Here is an 18427-nt window from a genome sequence, read left to right on the forward strand (position 1 = left end):
TAAGCAGGTGACAATATATAGCTTTGACATACTCCTTTTTGTATTTGGAACCAGTCTGTTGTTCCATGTCCAGTTCTAACTGTTGCTTCCTGGCCTGCATACAGATTTCTCAGGAGGCAGCTTAGGTGGTCTGGTATTCCCATCTCTCAGAATTTTACACAGTTTATTGGGATCCACACAGTCAAAGGCTTTGGCATAGGCAATAGAGCAGAAATAGATGTTTTCCTGGAACTCTCTTGCTTTTTCCATGATCCAGCAGATGTTGGCAATTTGATCTCTGGTTCCTCTGCCTTTTCTAAAACCAGTTTGAACATCAGGAAGTTCACAGATCACGTATTGTTGAAGCCTGGCTTGGAGTCTTTTGAGCATTACTTTACTAGCATGTGAGATGAGTGCAACTGTGAGGTAGTTTGAGCATTCTTTGGCATTGCCTTTCTTTGGGATGGAAATGGAAACTGACCTTTTCCAGTCCTGTGCCCACTGCTGAGTTTTCCAAATTTCCTGGCATACTGAGTGCAGCACTTTCATAGCATCATCTTTCAGGATTTGAAGCAGCTCAACTGGAATTCCATCACCTCCACTAGCTTTGTTCGTAGTGATGCTTCCTAAGTCCCACTTGACTTCACATTCCAGGATGTCTGGCTCTAGATGAGTGATCACACCATCGTGATTATCTGGGTCATGAAGATCTTTTTTGTACAGTTCTTCTGTGTATTCTTGCCACCTCTTCTTAATATCTTCTGCTTCTGTTAGGTCCATACAATTTCTGTCCTTTATCGAGCCCATCTTTGCATGAAATGTTCCCTTGGTATCTCTAATTTTCTTGAAGAGATCTCTAGTCTTTCCCATTCTGTTGTTTTCCTCTATTTCTTTGGATCGATCGCTTAGGAAGGCTTTCTTTTCTCTTCTTGCTATTCTTTGGAACTCTGCATTCAGATGCGTATATCTTTCCTTTTCTCCTTGGCTTTTTGCTTCTCTTCTTTTCACAGCTATTTGTAAGGCCTCCCCAGACAGCCATTTTGCTTTTTTTGCATTTCTTTTCCATGGGGATGGTCTTGCTCCCTGTCTCCTGTACAATATCACGAACCTCATGCCATAGTTCATCAGGCACTCTATCTATCAGATCTAGGCCCTTAAATCTATTTCTCACTTCCACTGTATAATCATAAGGGATTTGATTTAGGTCATATCTGAATGGTCTAGCGGTTTTCTCTACTTTCTTCAATTTAAGTCTGAATTTGGCAAGAAGGACTTCATGATCTGAGCCACAGTCAGGTCCCGGTCTTGTTTTTGTTGACTGTATAGAGCTTCTCCATCTTTGGCTGCAGAGAATATAATCAGTCTGATTTCGGTGTTGACCATCTGGTGATGTCCATGTGTAGAGTCTTCTCTTGTGTTGTTGGAAGAGGGTGTTTTCTATGACCAGTGCATTTTCTTGGCAAAACTCTATTAGTCTTTGTCCTGCTTCATTCCATATTCCAAGGCTAAATTTGCCTGTTACTCCAGGTGTTTCTTGACTTCTTGCTTTTGCATTCCAGTCCTCTATAATGAAAAGGACATCTTTTTTGGGTGTTAGTTCTAAAAGGTCTTGTAGGTCTTCATAGAACCATTCACCTTCAGCTTCTTCAGCATTACTGGTTAAGGCATAGACTTGGATTACCGTGATATTGAATGGTTTGCCTTGGAAATGAACAGAGATCATTCTGTCGTTTTTGAGATTGCATCCAAGTACTGCATTTTGGACTCTTCTGTTGACCATGATGGCTACTCCATTTCTTCTGAGGGATTCCTGCCCACAGTAGTTGATATAACGGTCATCTGAGTTAAATTCACCCATTCCAGTCCATTTTAGTTCACCAATTCCTAGAATGTCGACATACACTCTTGTCATCTCCTGTTTGACCACTTCCAATTTGCCTTGATTCATGGACCTGACATTCCAGGTTCCTATGCAATATTGCTCTTTACAGCTTCACACCTTGCTTCTATCACCAGTCACATCCAGAGCTGGGTATTGTTTTTGCTTTGGCTCCATCCCTTCATTCTTTCTGGAGTTATTTCTCCACTGACCTTCAGTAGCATATTGGGCACCTACTGACCTTCGGAGTTCCTCTTTCAGTATCCTATCATTTTGCCTTTTCATACTGTTCATGGGGTTCTCAAGGCGAGAATATTGAAGTGGCTTGCCCTTCCCTTCTCCAGTGGACCAGAGTGGCCAGAAAACAGAACTTGGTGGCTCAAACGGTAAAGCATCTGCCTGCAGTGCGGGAGACCTGGGTTTGATCCCTGGGTTGGGAAGATCCCCTGGAGAAGGAAATGGCAACCCATTCCAGGACTCTTGCCCAGAAAATCCATGGACAGAGGAGCCTCGTAGGCTGCAGTCCATGGGGTCGCAAAAAGTCGGACACGACTGAGCAACTTCACTTTCACTTTCAATTATAATACTCTATGGGACCTTGATAAACATCTGCTGCCGCAATGGCTAGTGGTTAGAAATCCCTTATGTTCAGGCTTTCTTCACTCTCTGCTCTCAGCCCTCTCTCTGTGAATCCTTTTCTACTTCTCAAATACTCTTAGCCTACTCTGGGCCACATCCTCTGAATAAAATGTCTCCCATTTCGTGTTCAGACTTTTCTTCTTCTTCCTTCGACTCTTCTGACCACAGCCTACCCCCTATCGCTACCAATCCCCTTGCAGCTGCTCCAGATCCAGTTCCACAGCCTTCACCTTACATCCCCTCCTCCCTCCATCTTTCTGAAGGTGAAGGTGAAGTCACTCAGTCGTGTCCGACTCTTTGCGACCCCGTGGACTGTAGTGGGCACCCTCTTTGCGACCCTGTGGACTGTAGCCCACCAGGCTCCTCCGTCCATGGGATTTTCCAGGTGAGAATACTGGAGTAGGTTGTCATTTCCTTCTCCAGGGGGTCTTCCCAACCCAGGGATCGAACCCAGGTCTCCCACATTGGAGGCAGACATAACCTCTGAGCCACCAGGGAAGCCCAATCTTTCTGAAGGCAGCTCCCAACTCCCTTCCCCAGCCTTTGGCTGTAATAAGCTCTGAAATCTCAGCCCCATCCTCTACCCTGAGGGTCCTACTGCTTTACCGAGACCTCCCTAGATCCCCTCCCCCATAGGCAGTCCTGAACAACTTTAAAACAGGAAACTTCACTGCAGGACCCCGCTCCTTCCCCTGCTCCAGTCCTCCCTTCAGGGGAAGTAGCTGGAGCAGAAGGCATTGTTAGGGTTCATGTCCCATTCTCCCTCATGATCTGTCTCAGACTGAAAAGCATCTTGGCTCCTTCTCCTCATACCTGGATATCATCTAAAAGAATTCAAGTGTCTTACCCAGCATTATGACTTAACCTGGCATGATATTTACATCATCCTTTCCTCCACTCTTCTCCCAGAAGAGAAAGAATGAGTCTTGCAAGCCTCTCAGGCGCATGCTGATGAGATACACAGGACAGACACTAAGCCTGTAGGGGCAACATCTGTCCTCTGAGAAGATCCCAACTAGGATTATCAGGCAGGGAGACCTGGACTAGCAGCCCATAATCACATGGTTGCTTGTCTCATTGTGGGCCTTCAAAAGGCAAGGCATAAAGCCATCAACTTTGATAAGCTCCGGGAAATAACTCAAGGGCTAGACGAAAACCCAGCAAATTTCTAGCCAGGTTAACAGAAGCACTACAAAAATATACAAAATTAGATCTCAGTTCAGCAGAGGGCTTCCCTGGTGGTTCAGATGGTAAAACCCAACATTGGGAACCACGCGGCCGAGTGGTTCTCCTGGGTTTCATTATCCTACTTTTCTCCACCAGATGCCCTTTCCCAATAAAATCTCTTGCTTTGTCAGCACATGTGTCTCCTTGGACAATTCATTTCCGAGTGTTAGACAAGAGCCCAGTTTTGGGTCCTGGAAGGGGTCCACCTTCCTGCAACAAATGGCAACTCTGGTGAGATTCTTCTTCACTGAGAGTGACATCCTGACCACTCGGGGTACTCAGGGGCCAGCTTGCCTGCCAATGGACCAGACCCAGCAGCTGCAACTGGGACCCTTTTGTCCCTGGGCTCCTCCTGATGTGGACAACTGGCCAGAGTGCCCTGACCAATAAGGAACAAGAGACTTTATTGACCTCTCTCCCCTTCCCTCTCTCTTTCCTCTCCTTAACCCTTCCTATCCTTCCCTGTTTTTCTAGTCCCCTGGTCCTGGATGCAGGAATCTGGTCAAAAGGCCCTCAGCCTGAGCTGAGGATTGGAGACTGATCACCTCCTCTTGGCAGAGAACGCGAATTCTGGTTCTGGTCTGGTTTGATTTCTGGTAGGGCCGAGTTCCAGCTCCTCCTTCTCTGGAGGCCCAGGAAAAAGTCCCATAATGCCTGGGCATGTGTAGGTGGCAGGAGATGTCTGTAAGGCCACCCCTTTCGCCCCCCCTCTCCCGCCTCCTCTCCCTTCTTCTTTCAACCTGGATTCCTTTCCTCCCTTGAAATCTTTGATGTTAGTACTTGGATTCTTGCATTTGAGGGCTTCCCTGGTGGTGCAGAGGTTAAAGCGTCTGCCTGCAATGTGGGAGACCTGGGTTCAATCCCTGGGTCGGGAAGATCCCCTGGAGAAGGAAATGACAACCCACTCCAGTATTCTTGCCTGGAGAATCCCACGGACGGAGGAGCTTGGTGGGCTACAGTCCACGGGTTGCAAAGAGTCGTACACGACTGAGCGACTTCACTTTCACTTTCAGCAGAGGGCACCATTGTCCTTAATATCCATTTTATCTCCCAGTCGTTCCCAGATACCCAAAAGGCAGAAGGCCCTCAAACCCCTCAACGAGACCTTTTAAATTTAGCCCTTAAAATTTTTCAATAACCGGGAAGAATAGGCAAAGCTAGAGAAGGCCCAAAGAGATCAGGCCAAATGCCACCTTTTAGCCCTTGCCCTACATGGCTCCAAGCCACCATCAACCAACAAAGAAAGGAAGCCACCTGGACCCTGCTTCACATGCGGCAAAGAAGGCCACTGGACCTGCTCATGCCTAAAGCCAAGGCCCCCTCCAGGTCCATGTCCCAGCTGTGGCATAACGAGATATTGGAAGATCAACTGCCCAAATCCACCTCCAAGGATCCGGACATTCCCCTCCTGGTTCTGAGCAGGAGTCCTCCGACCCAGCTCTGCTCAGCTTCCACAGACTTGCCAATGAAGACTGAAGGTGCCCAGGGCCCCAGAGACTCGCATTACCTCTACGGAGCCCAGGGTAACTCTTACAATGGTAGGACCGCTTACAAGCCTTCACCAACTGAACTATCCATGAGCTACTCCTAACTCACTCAGATTATCAAAAACTTTGACCCCACACAAAACCCCTTGACCCGCAATCCAGCCTTTTCTTATCTTACCCCCACAATGTCTTATCTTACCCCCATGATGCCCCTGTCCTGCAGGAAGTAGTTACAGAAGATTGACCTTTGGCCCTTATCCTAAATCAAAAAGGCTGGAATGATAGGGCCCACATGGGGTCTCATTGATAAGATGGCTCATTATGTCGACCTTGCAAATGAAAAGTAAAATCACAGTGATCTGTGAGACTGACCAAATTGCCCAAATGGCATCCTGTTATCTCACTGGCACTTATCTTCTCAAAGCTGCAAGACCGCCAGATTCCAGACCTCTGGCTATGTGACCATCCCTTCAGAGAATTTTTCATTGGTGGGGTATAAGAAGGACTCCATCAGAAAGGGAGAACACTGGTTCTCCTTAAGAGCCAGTCACTCTTTTCCCTCTAATAAATTTCCTTTTTCTTGCCTGACTGCCCAGCTCACTCTCTTTTCCTCTGCACTCGCCTTACAGCTGTCTGAGCTTCTCTTACTTCAACTGTTTGAGTTTCTTTGAAACTAGCGTAGTCTGAGGTCATAATGAGACAGGGGTTGTTTGGACCGCTACTTGGGCAGTTTGAATCTCAGTTTGGAGTTTTACTGAGGCAACCCTTCTGGGCGGGGGGCAGGGGGGGTGCCTGACTTTCAGTTTGGAGCCCCGGGTATGGAGGCAAAGCAGGAAGACAGAAGGGAGCTGAAGGTTTCATACCCAAATCTATACCCTTAGGACATAAGTCTGCCATGTCTTGCAGAGAAAAAGGTCAACACATATGCTACTTCCACCCATTCCCCTTGTTTTCTACAGAACTGGCCTAATTGTAAAATAGTATTATAATTAAGAGACCCTCCAACTGGCCACCGTTTGCCTTCCTCCAATGGATACCGTGGCCATGCAGTATCACATAGGAAGATCAGGCATACCATCTTTAAGCTCTAAGGATCAAATCTATCCCAGTTTTTCAGGATACAGTTCAAAGGAGTGAGGCTGGAATTGTTAGCTCCCGTCTGTAAGAGAGAAAAAAAGTGACCAGCACCATCTTTCTACTGGAGGCGTCCCTCCCTGCTCTAGATGGGGATGTAGACAAACTTTCCACCGAAGCTTTCCTTCCCTTGTCTGACTTAGTCTGTCCCTTACTGACGCAGGCACCATACTCATACCTCCCGGTTCTACCACCGAGGTTGGGTGGAGATGCATCAGGGATATACCTGATGGCATCCCAGACTGATTTTCAGTTCCTTACCTGCCTGTTACCCTCTCACTTCTCCAGAGGATGAGAGAGAAATGCAATGTGTCACAGTAATTTATTCCAAGGCCACACGGATTGGAGCTAGATTTTGAACCTAGGCAGTCTGGATCTGGGGTCAAAAATCCTAATTGCCCTATTTGTTACTTAGACTATAGAAATGAAATATTTATCTTTAATGCTAACTGAAACTAGTTATTTCAGAAGCTAAAATTTTACTGCTCATATCTATGCATGCACGCGTGCTCAGTGGCTACAGCCATGTTGGACTCTTTGCGACTCAATGGACCATAGCCCTCCAGGCTCTTCTGCCCATACTGTGCCTCAATTTACTCATCTATAAAAAGGAGACAATAATAATACCTACTTCACAGGGTTGTTGCAGATATTCAAAAAATGAATAGACCCTTTTGCAAACCTCTAATGAAATAACAGATTTTGACAATGACCATCAGTTCTTTCCAGCATCACAAAGAGATGAGCTATTACATGCCTCCAGGTGAAAATACACTACACTGTTTTAGCAGTATTCCTACAAAAACATAAAATTTGAATCAGATCAAGCACTTAAATCAAAAATACTAGTTTAGGGGAAATACAGCGATGGAGAAATATGTTAAACCAGATTACAGGAACATAATCAGAAAAATCCAGATTCAAGAAAATTCTGTAGAACAAATAATTATTTATTCAACAAAAAAACTGCAGGAGAACAAACAAGAGGTAGGGTGAGAACCTATAAATCAAGAGACATAAGAGACATACCAACCAAATGAAATCTGTAGAATTAAAAGCATCTTTTAGAGACACATACTGAAATATTTACAGATGAAACAGTGATGTCTGAGATTTACTTGAAAATAGTCCAAAGTGGGGAGGGTAGGTGCTTGCATCAGGGAGCAGGTAGGTACTTTTTTTCAGGAAAGTAATCAGTTGTCCATCAACTTTCCCTTTTTTGTATCTTTTTTTTCCCTAGGAATTTTAAAAACCCTTTGAGTGATCAAAAATTAATGGAAGATGGAACTAGCAGGTTTACCTGCAAAGGAAAACCAATTTACCATTTCATGGGGACCAGTACCTTCAGTCAATACACTGTGGTCTCAGATGTCAACCTTGCCAAACTAGATGATGATGCCAATTTAGAGAGAGTTTGTCTGCTTGGATGTGGATTTTCAACTGGCTATGGAGCTGTCATCAACAACGCCAAGGTAAAATGGTTAATCACCAGGCTGTGTAAGATAGATGTTATGGGAGGCAGCATGATAAAGCAGCCAGATTTATCTTCAAAAACTGGCTCTGTCATTTATTACCTTTGTGACTCTAGGCAAGATATTTAACCTCTCCACTCCTCTCTCTCTACTGTAATATCTACTGCAAATAGTTGTGGGGATAATTAAATCATATTACATATGCAAGGCATCTGGCCCAGAGGCTAGCATATAGCTGGCACCCAGTTCATGTTCATTTCCTTTCCTTTACTACTATGTTAGATTATTGACTATCCCTGATTTAAGTACAGTCTGCTTAAACATGTCCCCTAAATATGTCCCTTGTCCTGGGACAGCAGATCCGGTCAAGAGACAACAGAAACTACACCCATATAGCCACCTAGTTTCTCCTTGATGCAGCAGATTAGAAAGTGAAAGTGAAAGAAAGTGAAGTCGCTCAGTCGTGTCCAGCTCCGTGAACTGTAGCCAGGCTCCTCTGTCCATGGGATTCTCCAGGCAAGAATACTGGAGTGGGTTGCCATTTCCTCTCTCTCAAATGCAGTAATTCATCTCTATGTCTCACTTTACCCCTTTGTGGCTTCAAGGGAGGGTCTCAGATGGCAGCCCTGATGGTGGCAAGATGCGTCCCTGAAATTCCATGTTAGAATTTAGAAACTTTTTACAAAGTTCTTCAACTGACAGACTAGAGAGATGTCACTATCACTTGGGTGCTTCAAACGACCTCCTTTTTTTTCTTTCTTTTTTTTTTTTTTTTTAATTTGTACTGCCTGCCTGCAAGCAAAGTCTCCCCTTCCATCCACTCCCACTTCCCCTTCCCTCTGGTGCCACCTGAGAAGCTGGTCCCCAGGCCGCCCTTGCTGTCCCCATGCAGCACCCCGGATAGGTGAACCCACCCCCTTGCCTCCAAGTGCACCCCCACGGGCAGATCTGAGCACACTATCCATCTTTCTTGTCGTCCTGTCCTCAGTTACCCTTTCTCCCTCTCTCCATCTGTCCACTAGTGCTCGCTCTCTGCCTATTTCAAGGGCCTCATTCTGAGCTTCAGGAGGCTGAGAGAAAGCACAGAGCTGCCAGCGTCAGGTACATGTAGGTTCAAACCCCACTCTACCACTTCTGTAGGATTTTGCATGCTCAGTTGCTAAGTTGTGTCCAACTCTTTGCAACCCCATGGATTGTAGCCCACAAGGCTCCTCTGTCGGTGCGATTTCCCAGGCAAGAATACTGGTGACCTCCTTATTTGAACCTCCTTGACATCAATCTTTATCCCTTAACTCTAAACTGCAAAATGCAACCAGAGTGGTCTTCCTAAAAGCAACAAAATCTGGAGATTTCATTCCCCTTTAAGTAGTCCCCTTTTCCTTCAAAATGCTAGTCATCCTTTCCATTTCCTTTCATGGCTCGCTGTTCCCCTGGGCCTGACCCCCAGGCTCTGGGTTCTAAATGTGGCCCCTAGACTTTTCACACCTGGCTCCCACCAACACTGCCTGGAAAGCTCCCCCACTTCTTCTGTCTGACTCCAGTTATTTGTCACTTCCCATTGGAAACCTACTCCATCCTCCCAGGCATGCATTGGGCATCCCTCACAGTTTCCCCTAAAGTATCTGTATTTATCCCTTTCTTCCTTCTTATCACACTATGGAGATATTTCCCACTTATTTCTCCTTCTTCTTAGATGATTTGCTCCATAAGGACAAGAATTCTCTCTTGTTCATTGTGATGGCTCTGGAGCCTAGCCTTGTGCCTGACACATAGTATGAGCTTGGAAAGTTTTCAGCAAGTGAACGAATAAAGCCGGGTTCATATGTAATCCCTAAAACATCTTGGTGAGGCTTGGTCCTCAGCTTTGCAATCCAACTATTCTTTTTTATAAGATTACATAGAGTTGTTCAGTGTCAAGAAAATGAAGTCAGCCTAACCAAAATAAAAGGCTGATCTAGTAGCCAAAATATCAAGATACAACTTTTTGTTGAGAATTGTATCAGTCAAGCAGATAGGGATGCTATTTTTGGCTCTTGGTATATTATCTCTTTCTAAAAATTCATTCATTCATTTATTCATTAGCAAAAATTTAAGACTATATGGGAAGTCAAACTATAATCTGAAGGCTCCTACAGGAAGGGCATTGTTAGCTGGGAGAAGTGAAAAGCTGAGTGACCCTGGCAGTCAAGCCATATTTTCCTCTAGATAACACTGGAGTCACGGGAAAGAATTACTGTTCTTTGCTACAATCACCACCACCACCACCACCACAGCCACCTTTTCACCCTGCCCTTTTCTGGACTCCATGTTGACTATCACCTTCTACCACTGGAGTCTTTCTTCAGGGATATTAACCCTTGAGATTCAGCCATAATTTTCTTTTAAATCTAGTCAAAGCTTACCTAATTTCTCAGAATCTGTTCTTCCTGATGCTGAAGAACAGCTAATCCACCTCATGAGATACTCAAAAAAGAGAAATAAATTTGATAGGAGCAAGTAAAAAGAAGTGAATTGTTAGTAATCTAGACAAAAGGCAAGAGCTTTAATAATTTTTAATTACCTCTGAGAAGAAAAGTATGCAGTAACTCTGATTAATTATTAAGGACCATTCCCCCAGCATCACCAGAACTTGTTCTTTTCAATCTGTTTGCATTCTTTATTGCCAAATTAATTACATTTCATAGAGATCTTTGAAAGCATAAAAATGTCCTAAGAGTGTTGTCTGTAGATAGATAATCACACACTATTTAAAGCTCTATTTTTAAGTGGGGTTACACATTATAACCTTCGCTTGTGGCTCAGTTGGTAAAGAGTTCACCTGCAATGCAGGAGACTGAGCTTCAATCCCTGGATCGGGAAGATCTCTGGGAGAAGGGCATGGAAATCCACTCCAGTATTCTTAGAGAATCCCATGGATAGAGAAGCCTGGTGGCAACAGTCAATGGGGTTGTATAGAGTCGGACATGACTAAGCGACTAACACAAACAAAAAAACAAACAGTACTTTATAATGACCCCTCCCCACCCTGAACTGCAATTAAAGACACTTTTACACACAAGTGTCCAGTTGTATAACACAATTGGTACAGTGTATTCAGTTTATGCACTGTTGTAAGCTATGCACGACAACTGTGTACAACATTGCTTCAATGAGAAAAATGCATGTCTACTTCCAGTTAGACTTACTGGTGAAATTTATAACAGTCTCTGGAGAAATATATCTGGAAATATACTAAACTCATGCCACAGTATCATAGTAAAGATTACATAGTATGTATAGAACGGTGTTCTGAATATTCGCAAAATATATATATTCTTTTTCCCTGAGTGGCAAAAGCCAGTGTATGCATGTCTGCTGCTGCTGCTGCTGCTAAGTCACTTGAGTCGCGTCTGACTCTGTGCGACCCCATAGATGGCAGCCCACCAGGCTCCCCTGTCCCAGGGATTCTCAAGGCAAGAACACTGGAGTGGGTTCCCATTTCCTTCTCCAATGCATGAAAGTGAAAAGCAAAAGTGAAGTCACTCAGTCATGTCCAACTCTTAGTGACCCCATGGACTGAAGCCTACCAGGCTCCTCCATCCTTTGGATTTTCCAGGCAAGAGTACTGGAGTGGGGTGCCATTGCCTTCTCCGGAGTATGACACATAAACTAAAGTAAAATAGTCTCTCTTTCCTTAACGGTTTTGTTTTCAAATTAGAATATATCAAGGACTTTTCCTGGACACATTTTCTCTTTCTCTTGGGTTTATGCTTTTAATTCTAACAGGTTCTTATCACCACTGGAAAATATTAATTGAACATATCTCTGTATAGTAGTTTTCCCACTATACCACTCTACAAAATAGCATATTCCGGTTACAGCAGCTTTCCTTGTCACCTCACATATCATGTTTCTGTTGAATTCAATATAACAAACATTTACTACAGACAAAACATACAGAAGACTCCTTGATATCAATATGAAAGGTTATATGCCCTCAAAGACTTTAGTCCACGTGCACACACACAAAATCATTCAAAACTAATTTTAAATTATATGATATAGAAAAAGCAAAAAGATGGGTACTAATTTCTAATTGTAGAATCGAGAAACATTTCAAGGGTAGAGTGTGATTTAAGTTAGGTCTAGACATACAGGTTATATTTTAACTAAAGGAAATAAGGTGAAAAGCACATCAAGCTGAGGGAACAGCATGAACTAAGGCATGGGGAAAGAAAAGTGCAACATTTGGCTGTAGTTGTAATACTGCGATTATTATGGAGAAGAAGTTGAAAGCTATCAGACCAAGATAATAAAAATCCTTCAATACCATGCAAAGACATACCTTCTTTGTTCCATTTGAATGAAGTGATGATTTGGGATGATCATGTTAATTTACATTTAGAGGCATATTATTGGTCATTCAAAACCAATCACAACATTAATACCAAAAAACAAAAACAAAAAAGACCTATTAGAAATACAGATGTCAAATTACTTGTGACTTTTTTTGATCTATATCTTATTTAAATTTAATTTTTTATTTTATAATGCAATATAGTTGATTTACAATGTTGTGTTAGTTTCAGGTGTACAGCGAAATGATTCAGTTATACATATACATAGATGCATATGTAAATAGTGCTGCAATGAACATTGGGGCTTGTGATCTATTTAAAGTGAAGTTGCTCAGTCGTGTCCAACTCTTTGTGACTCCATGGGCTGTAGCCTACCAGGATCCTCCGTCCGGGATTTTCCATGCAAGAGTACTGGAGTAGGTTGCCATTTCCTTCTCTAGGAGATATTCCTGACCCAGGGATTGAACCCAGGTCTCCTGCATTGTAGGCAGATGCTTTACCGTCTGAGCCACCAGAGAAGATCTATTTAAAAAAGAAACCAATAAGCCCTTTAAAATGTCTGGGCTTCAGTTTTTATTCTCATAACATTAAAGGGAAAAGGAAGATAAGAAAATTATTTTTACTTGGGTTTGTAGAATTATGAGCTGATAATTCTAATTCTAATAGCCTTCAAATGTTTCTTCAAATTTAGCCAGTGATTCATACATTTTCACATTGGCAAATTTCCCCCATTTAGCTATATCATTTAGCTTTACAACAGACAGGGTTTTATATATCTGTTCCTGCCCCCACTCAATTCTGTCCCTTTTTTTGCTCCCACTTCACTCTGTCCCTTTTTCAAAAATGGGACCAGCTGCTTGAAAAGTTAATTTATAATGTTCTTGCCTGCAGGTCACACCTGGTTCTACCTGTGCCATCTTTGGCCTAGGAGGTGTCGGTCTCTCTGCTGTAATGGGTTGTAAAGCATCAGGAGCTTCCCGAATCATAGCTATTGACATCAATAGTGAGAAGTTTACAAAGGCCAAAGCCCTTGGAGCCACTGACTGCCTCAATCCTAAAGACCTAGACAAACCCGTTCAAGAGGTCATCGTTGAAATGACCAATGGAGGTGTGGACTTTGCCTTTGAGTGTGCAGGAGGAGCTAAAATCATGGTATGTATTTTTTATTATAGGATATAATAAACATTGCTTATTGACATAATTAACATTGAAAATATATTAATATGTTTATATTTAATATTAATATTTATGTATATATATGTTAAGTTTATATAAGCGATACTTATTAATATATTAGATGCCATTATATGTTACCTAACATGTAATTAATTTTTATTTGTTATATTGCTAATTAAGACTTAATATTAATGTGTTATTAACATGTATTTATTCTTTCACATGAAATTCAGCAAAAACATTAAGAGAAAACTTAGAAATTAAAACTTGATAAAAGAATTGTGTCTATGAGAAGTGAGGGAAAAAGAAAAGGCAGTCCTAGAAGAGGGAATAGCGAGGGTGACTGGTGTCCCTCCTAACAGCCAAAGGTATCCACCCTCACATTAAAGTACAGCCAGGAGAGGGTAGCAACCTGCAAACAAGCCAGTTCTGCCCATCAGATCTAAATAAATGGGCTGCAGAATCTTGCCTGGAGAATCCGAGGGACGGGGGAGCCTGGTGGGCTGCCATCTATGGGGTCGCAGAGTCGGACACGACTGAAGCGACTTAGCAGCAGCAGTAGAATTAGGTCCAAATTATGTGTGAAATTTTCAATTAAAAAAATCAACAAGCTGCAAAATTAAATCTAAATCCTTTTTTCCTAAACACTACAATTTTGATTCATTCAGATTTCTTCTCCTCTCAGGACAGGAAAGGAGGGCCCTTCTAAGTGCAGGGTCCTGAGAAACTGCATGATTGCAAATCCACACCTCTAGTTCTGTCTGTTCTGCTCCAAAAAATGGGATAAAGAGCCAACAGGCAACACAGGGATTAGTTAGCCTCCAGAGTGCGCAGCCTCAGTCTCCAGCAAATACTCGCCTAATGCATATTTGCTCAAAGACACCATTAGGAAGAGTTTTTTTTTTTTTTAACAAGATGACTAGAGAAATTATCAACTAAATTTTCTGTGTATGGAGTCTTATTTCATTAGTGAGAACTGTGAACATTAATAGTTATGACACTCTTCCTTTTTATTTACACCTTCACTCAGCCTGGCTCCTAAAACTCTCCTCTAAGGAGAGGCTTTCCAGGTGACACTAGTGGTAAAGAACCCACCTACCAATGCAGGAGACACAAGAGGTGAGGGTGTAATCCCTGGAGAAGGAAATGGCAACCCACTCCAGTATTCTTGCCTGGGAAATCCCATGGACAGAAGAGCCTGGTGGGCTACAGTCAGAAGGGTTGCAAAGTGTGTGTGTATGCTAGTCACTCAGTCATGTTTGACTCTTTGTGACCCCATGGACTGTAGCCCATCAGGATCCTCTGTCCATGGAATTTCCCAGGCAAGAATACTGGAGTGGGTCACCTTTCCCTTCTCCAGGGGATCGTCCCAACCCAGGGATTGAACCTGGGTCTCCACACTGCAGGCAGATTCTTTACCATCTGAATACCAGGGGTGCAAAGAGGCGGACACAACTGGGCACTGGGAGGCTATAAAGAATGCAATTCTGTACTTCAGTCTCCCAGGAGCAGACTTTGCTGATTCTTCTCCTCAGTTCTCAGCTGACATGTCTTCCCCAAGAGAGAATGGAAATTGGGAAGAGCTGCTGAGAGCAATAGGCTGCCCTTCCTGGGTCTTGCCTCTCAGAATGGTTTCACTGCAAATGGTGTGACTGCTTAAGAGAGGATCTGGCCGGTAATAAGCGTATACACATATGTGCTCAGTTGCTCAGTCCTGTCTGACTCTTTGTGACCCCACAGACTGTAGCCCACCAGGCTCCTCTGTCCATGTGATTTCCTAGGCAAGAATACTGGAGTGGGAGGCAACTTTCTCATCTAGAAGATCTTCCCGACCCGTGTCTTCTGCATTGGCAGACAGATTCTTGACCACTGCACCACCTGGGAAGGACTCAATAAATGCTATTACTGAAATTCACGCAGGGAGGGCTCCTCGTCCTGCACTGCTCCTCTGCATCCAAATCTTCAGGCCCTACTTTTTAAATTATCCTTGGAACCTGAGGACTGCAATGTGCCACATCCATTCCTCCACTTCCCACAGCTCACATGTTTCACAAACACTGAAATTCAGCCCATTTAACCTTATTTTTCTAGTACAGAGATTCTCAAAACTGGCTATACTTTAGAAGTATCTGGGGAGTTGTTTTTCAGTATCAACGAATAGACCATACCTAGGATATTCTCATGCACTGGGGACCAAGGTACTAATATTCTTTACAAGTTTCTCAAGCTGAGAATCACTGATCTAAATCTTTCAGGTCCCATTATTATCTTATTTATTACACCAAGAAATGTATTTTGAATTATGGATCAGAATCACACTAGAGAATCCAAATAAAATAAGATAGGTTTTTTTTTTTTTCAATTTATTTTATTGAAGTATAGTTGATTTACAGGGTTGTGTTAATTTTCGCTGTACAGCAAAGTGATCAGTTAAACACATATTTACATTATTTTCTTACTCTTTTCCATTATGATATATCATAGAATATTGAATATAGTTCCCTGTGCTATACAGTACAACCTCACTGTTTATCCATCCTGTATATAATAGTTTGCATCTGCTAATCCCAACACTTTCCTCCCCACCCCCTCCCCCTTGACAAACACAAGTCTGTTATCTGTGTTTGTGAATCTGTTTCTGTTTTTTAGATTATCTCATTTGTTGAAACAACCACTTTAAAATGTCTAGCTTCATGCTATGTTTCACCGCAATAATATTTTTTTTAAGTCACTTGAGTTAAGGCAGTTGGTCAGCACCTGACCTCTCATGGAACTGCTGTCGTGAACTGGGCTTGGGAATTGGCTATGCCTCTCCAGTGAGCGCTTTCTAGGAAATATCTGACAGCAAGTTTACGCTGTAGGGAAGCTGATGCAGACAGGACACAGTTCACTGTAACCCAGATGCTCCTCCTTAAAAGGACCTGTAGGAGAAAATTTTTCTCCTAAGCAATTACCATGCTGTAAGCACACAGATTCCAAACTGTGTGACTAATTGCATTGTCCTCACTGTACAGTCTGCCAAGAATCTCAAAGCCAAATTCATGAACCACCTAAAGCACACAAAGACCTTTCTGATGTTTATTTTGCATACAATTTTCTCTACAGAATCACGTGACTTAAAAGATAGGTTTATTTAACCACAAAAAATGAGCTGCCTACCCTTCCACCAAGGGAAAGGAAAGCTAAATTTCTAGGTTGTGGAAGACATTCCAGTAATGGGTATGAACTTGATTCTGATGATTTCTAATGCTCTAAAGCAGCCTAAGAAACCCAATAAAACAATTAGAGATTTACAGTAATGGACAATTTTATAAGATTTTGAGAATTAAAAATAATTATCATCAAAAGATATCAGAGGCTACTAAATAAAATCCTCTATTTGCATATAATACCCATTTAACTAAGTCATATTTATGGAGGTCAATTCCCTGCCTAGAGAAAAGCTCAGAAATGGAGAAAAGGGCAATAGGAAAGACATTAAATTTAAAAATAAAGAGGAGGGTTCCTTGGCAGTCCAGTGGTTAAGACTCTACACTGTCACTGCAGAGGGCACAGGTTCAATCCCTGGCCAGCGAACTAAGATCCCTAAGCCACATGGCACAGCCAAACCCAAAATGGGAATAATCCAAGCAGCTCCCTTAAGGTAACAAGCAGTGCCTGTGTGGTTTTCCTCTCTTTGTGGGTTCTTCTGTACGATATGCATTAAACAAAAATGCTTCTGCCATACAAGAAGTGTAGAAAGTAAAAGAGTTGCTATTTTACTTTTTAGAAATGTTAGAAATTTTCAAAACTATAAATAAACACATATTCAGATAAAGATTTCAAAACACATTCTAAAAGTTCTAGGTCATTTTCCATCCCTAGTAAGACAGACAGAGACAGCGAGAGAAGAGGGAGAGAATATACCATACTTCAGACTGCTTCTTTCATATAGTGATCAGTGATGAAAAGGAATAGTATTTCTAGTGGAACTTCTGTAGAAGTAAAAGTCACCTTGACAAGTGAGAATCAAGTTGAGTACGTACTATGGCAAAGGAGAAGAAAACGGCAAACCACTCCAGTACTCTTGCCTGGAAAATCTCATGGACGGAGGAGCCTGGTAGGCTACAATCCATGGGGTCACAAAAAGTCGGATACGACTGAGTGACTTCACTTTATTCACTTCACTCACTTCATACTTTATCACTGGAGAAGGAAGTGGCAACCCACTCCAGTATTCTTGCCTGGAGAATCCCACGGACAGAGGAGCCTGGCGGGCCATCGTCCATGGGGTCGCAGAGAGTCAGAAATGACTGAAGTGACTGAGTATGCATCGCAAAGGATATGGGGTTCAGTTCAGTTCAGTTGCTCAGTTGTGTCCAACTCTTTGCGACCCCGTGAATCGCAGCACGCCAGGCCTCCCTGTCCATCACCAACTCCTGGAGTTCACTCAAACTCACGTCCATCGAGTCGGTGATGCCATCCAGCCATCTCATCCTCTGTCGTCCCCTTTTCCTCCTGCCCTCAATCCCTCCGAGCATCAGAGTCTTTTCCAATGAGTCAGCTCTTTGCATGAGGTGGCCAAAGTACTGGAGTTTCAGCTTTAGCATCATTCCTTCCAAAGAAATCCGGGGCTGATCTTGAGAATGGACTGGTTGGATCTCCTTGCAGTCCAATGGACTCTCAAGAGTCTTCTCCAACACCACAGTTCAAAAGCATCTTATACTTTTCTTCTATGACATCAGTCTCAAAAGATTTTTAAATATTCGACTATACCACAGGGCTTCTATGTGAAATGGCCATCCACAAGTTTATATTTTTCTTAAACTTATTTATGTTTTCAATCTTGGCATTTCATATTCACTCCAAACCTGCAGTGGGTTAAGATAACAATATTTTTTCTTCTATCATGCAAAGATCAGTGCAAATCCTCTGGGGCCCTGTTTTCCATGTGGTGACTTGGCAATGAAGGAAGTTCTAATTTATGGCTTTACAATCTTAACACGAGGTTCTCCTGGTTGTTAGAGCTGAAGGGATAGCTGGCAGGTTGCCCACTGGCTTTTCCATTTTGGCCAGGAAATGGAACACATTACTCTGGCCGGTAGCCCAGAACTAGTC

General features: G+C 42.9%; 1 protein-coding gene across 1 annotated transcript in view; it reads left to right on the top strand.

Annotated features, from left to right (window-relative positions):
* LOC138442391 (all-trans-retinol dehydrogenase [NAD(+)] ADH4-like) overlaps positions 1 to 18427 on the top strand; it is a 40179-nt gene that overhangs the window by 16076 nt on the left and 5676 nt on the right. The window contains exons 5-6 of the mRNA XM_069593646.1: positions 7586 to 7817; positions 13046 to 13306. Coding sequence (XP_069449747.1) covers positions 7586 to 7817; positions 13046 to 13306 — 493 coding nt within the window. The remainder of the gene's footprint in view (positions 1 to 7585; positions 7818 to 13045; positions 13307 to 18427) is intronic.

The sequence above is a fragment of the Ovis canadensis genome, chromosome 6, assembly GCF_042477335.2.
Source record: "Ovis canadensis isolate MfBH-ARS-UI-01 breed Bighorn chromosome 6, ARS-UI_OviCan_v2, whole genome shotgun sequence".
Lineage (NCBI taxonomy): Eukaryota > Metazoa > Chordata > Mammalia > Artiodactyla > Bovidae > Ovis > Ovis canadensis.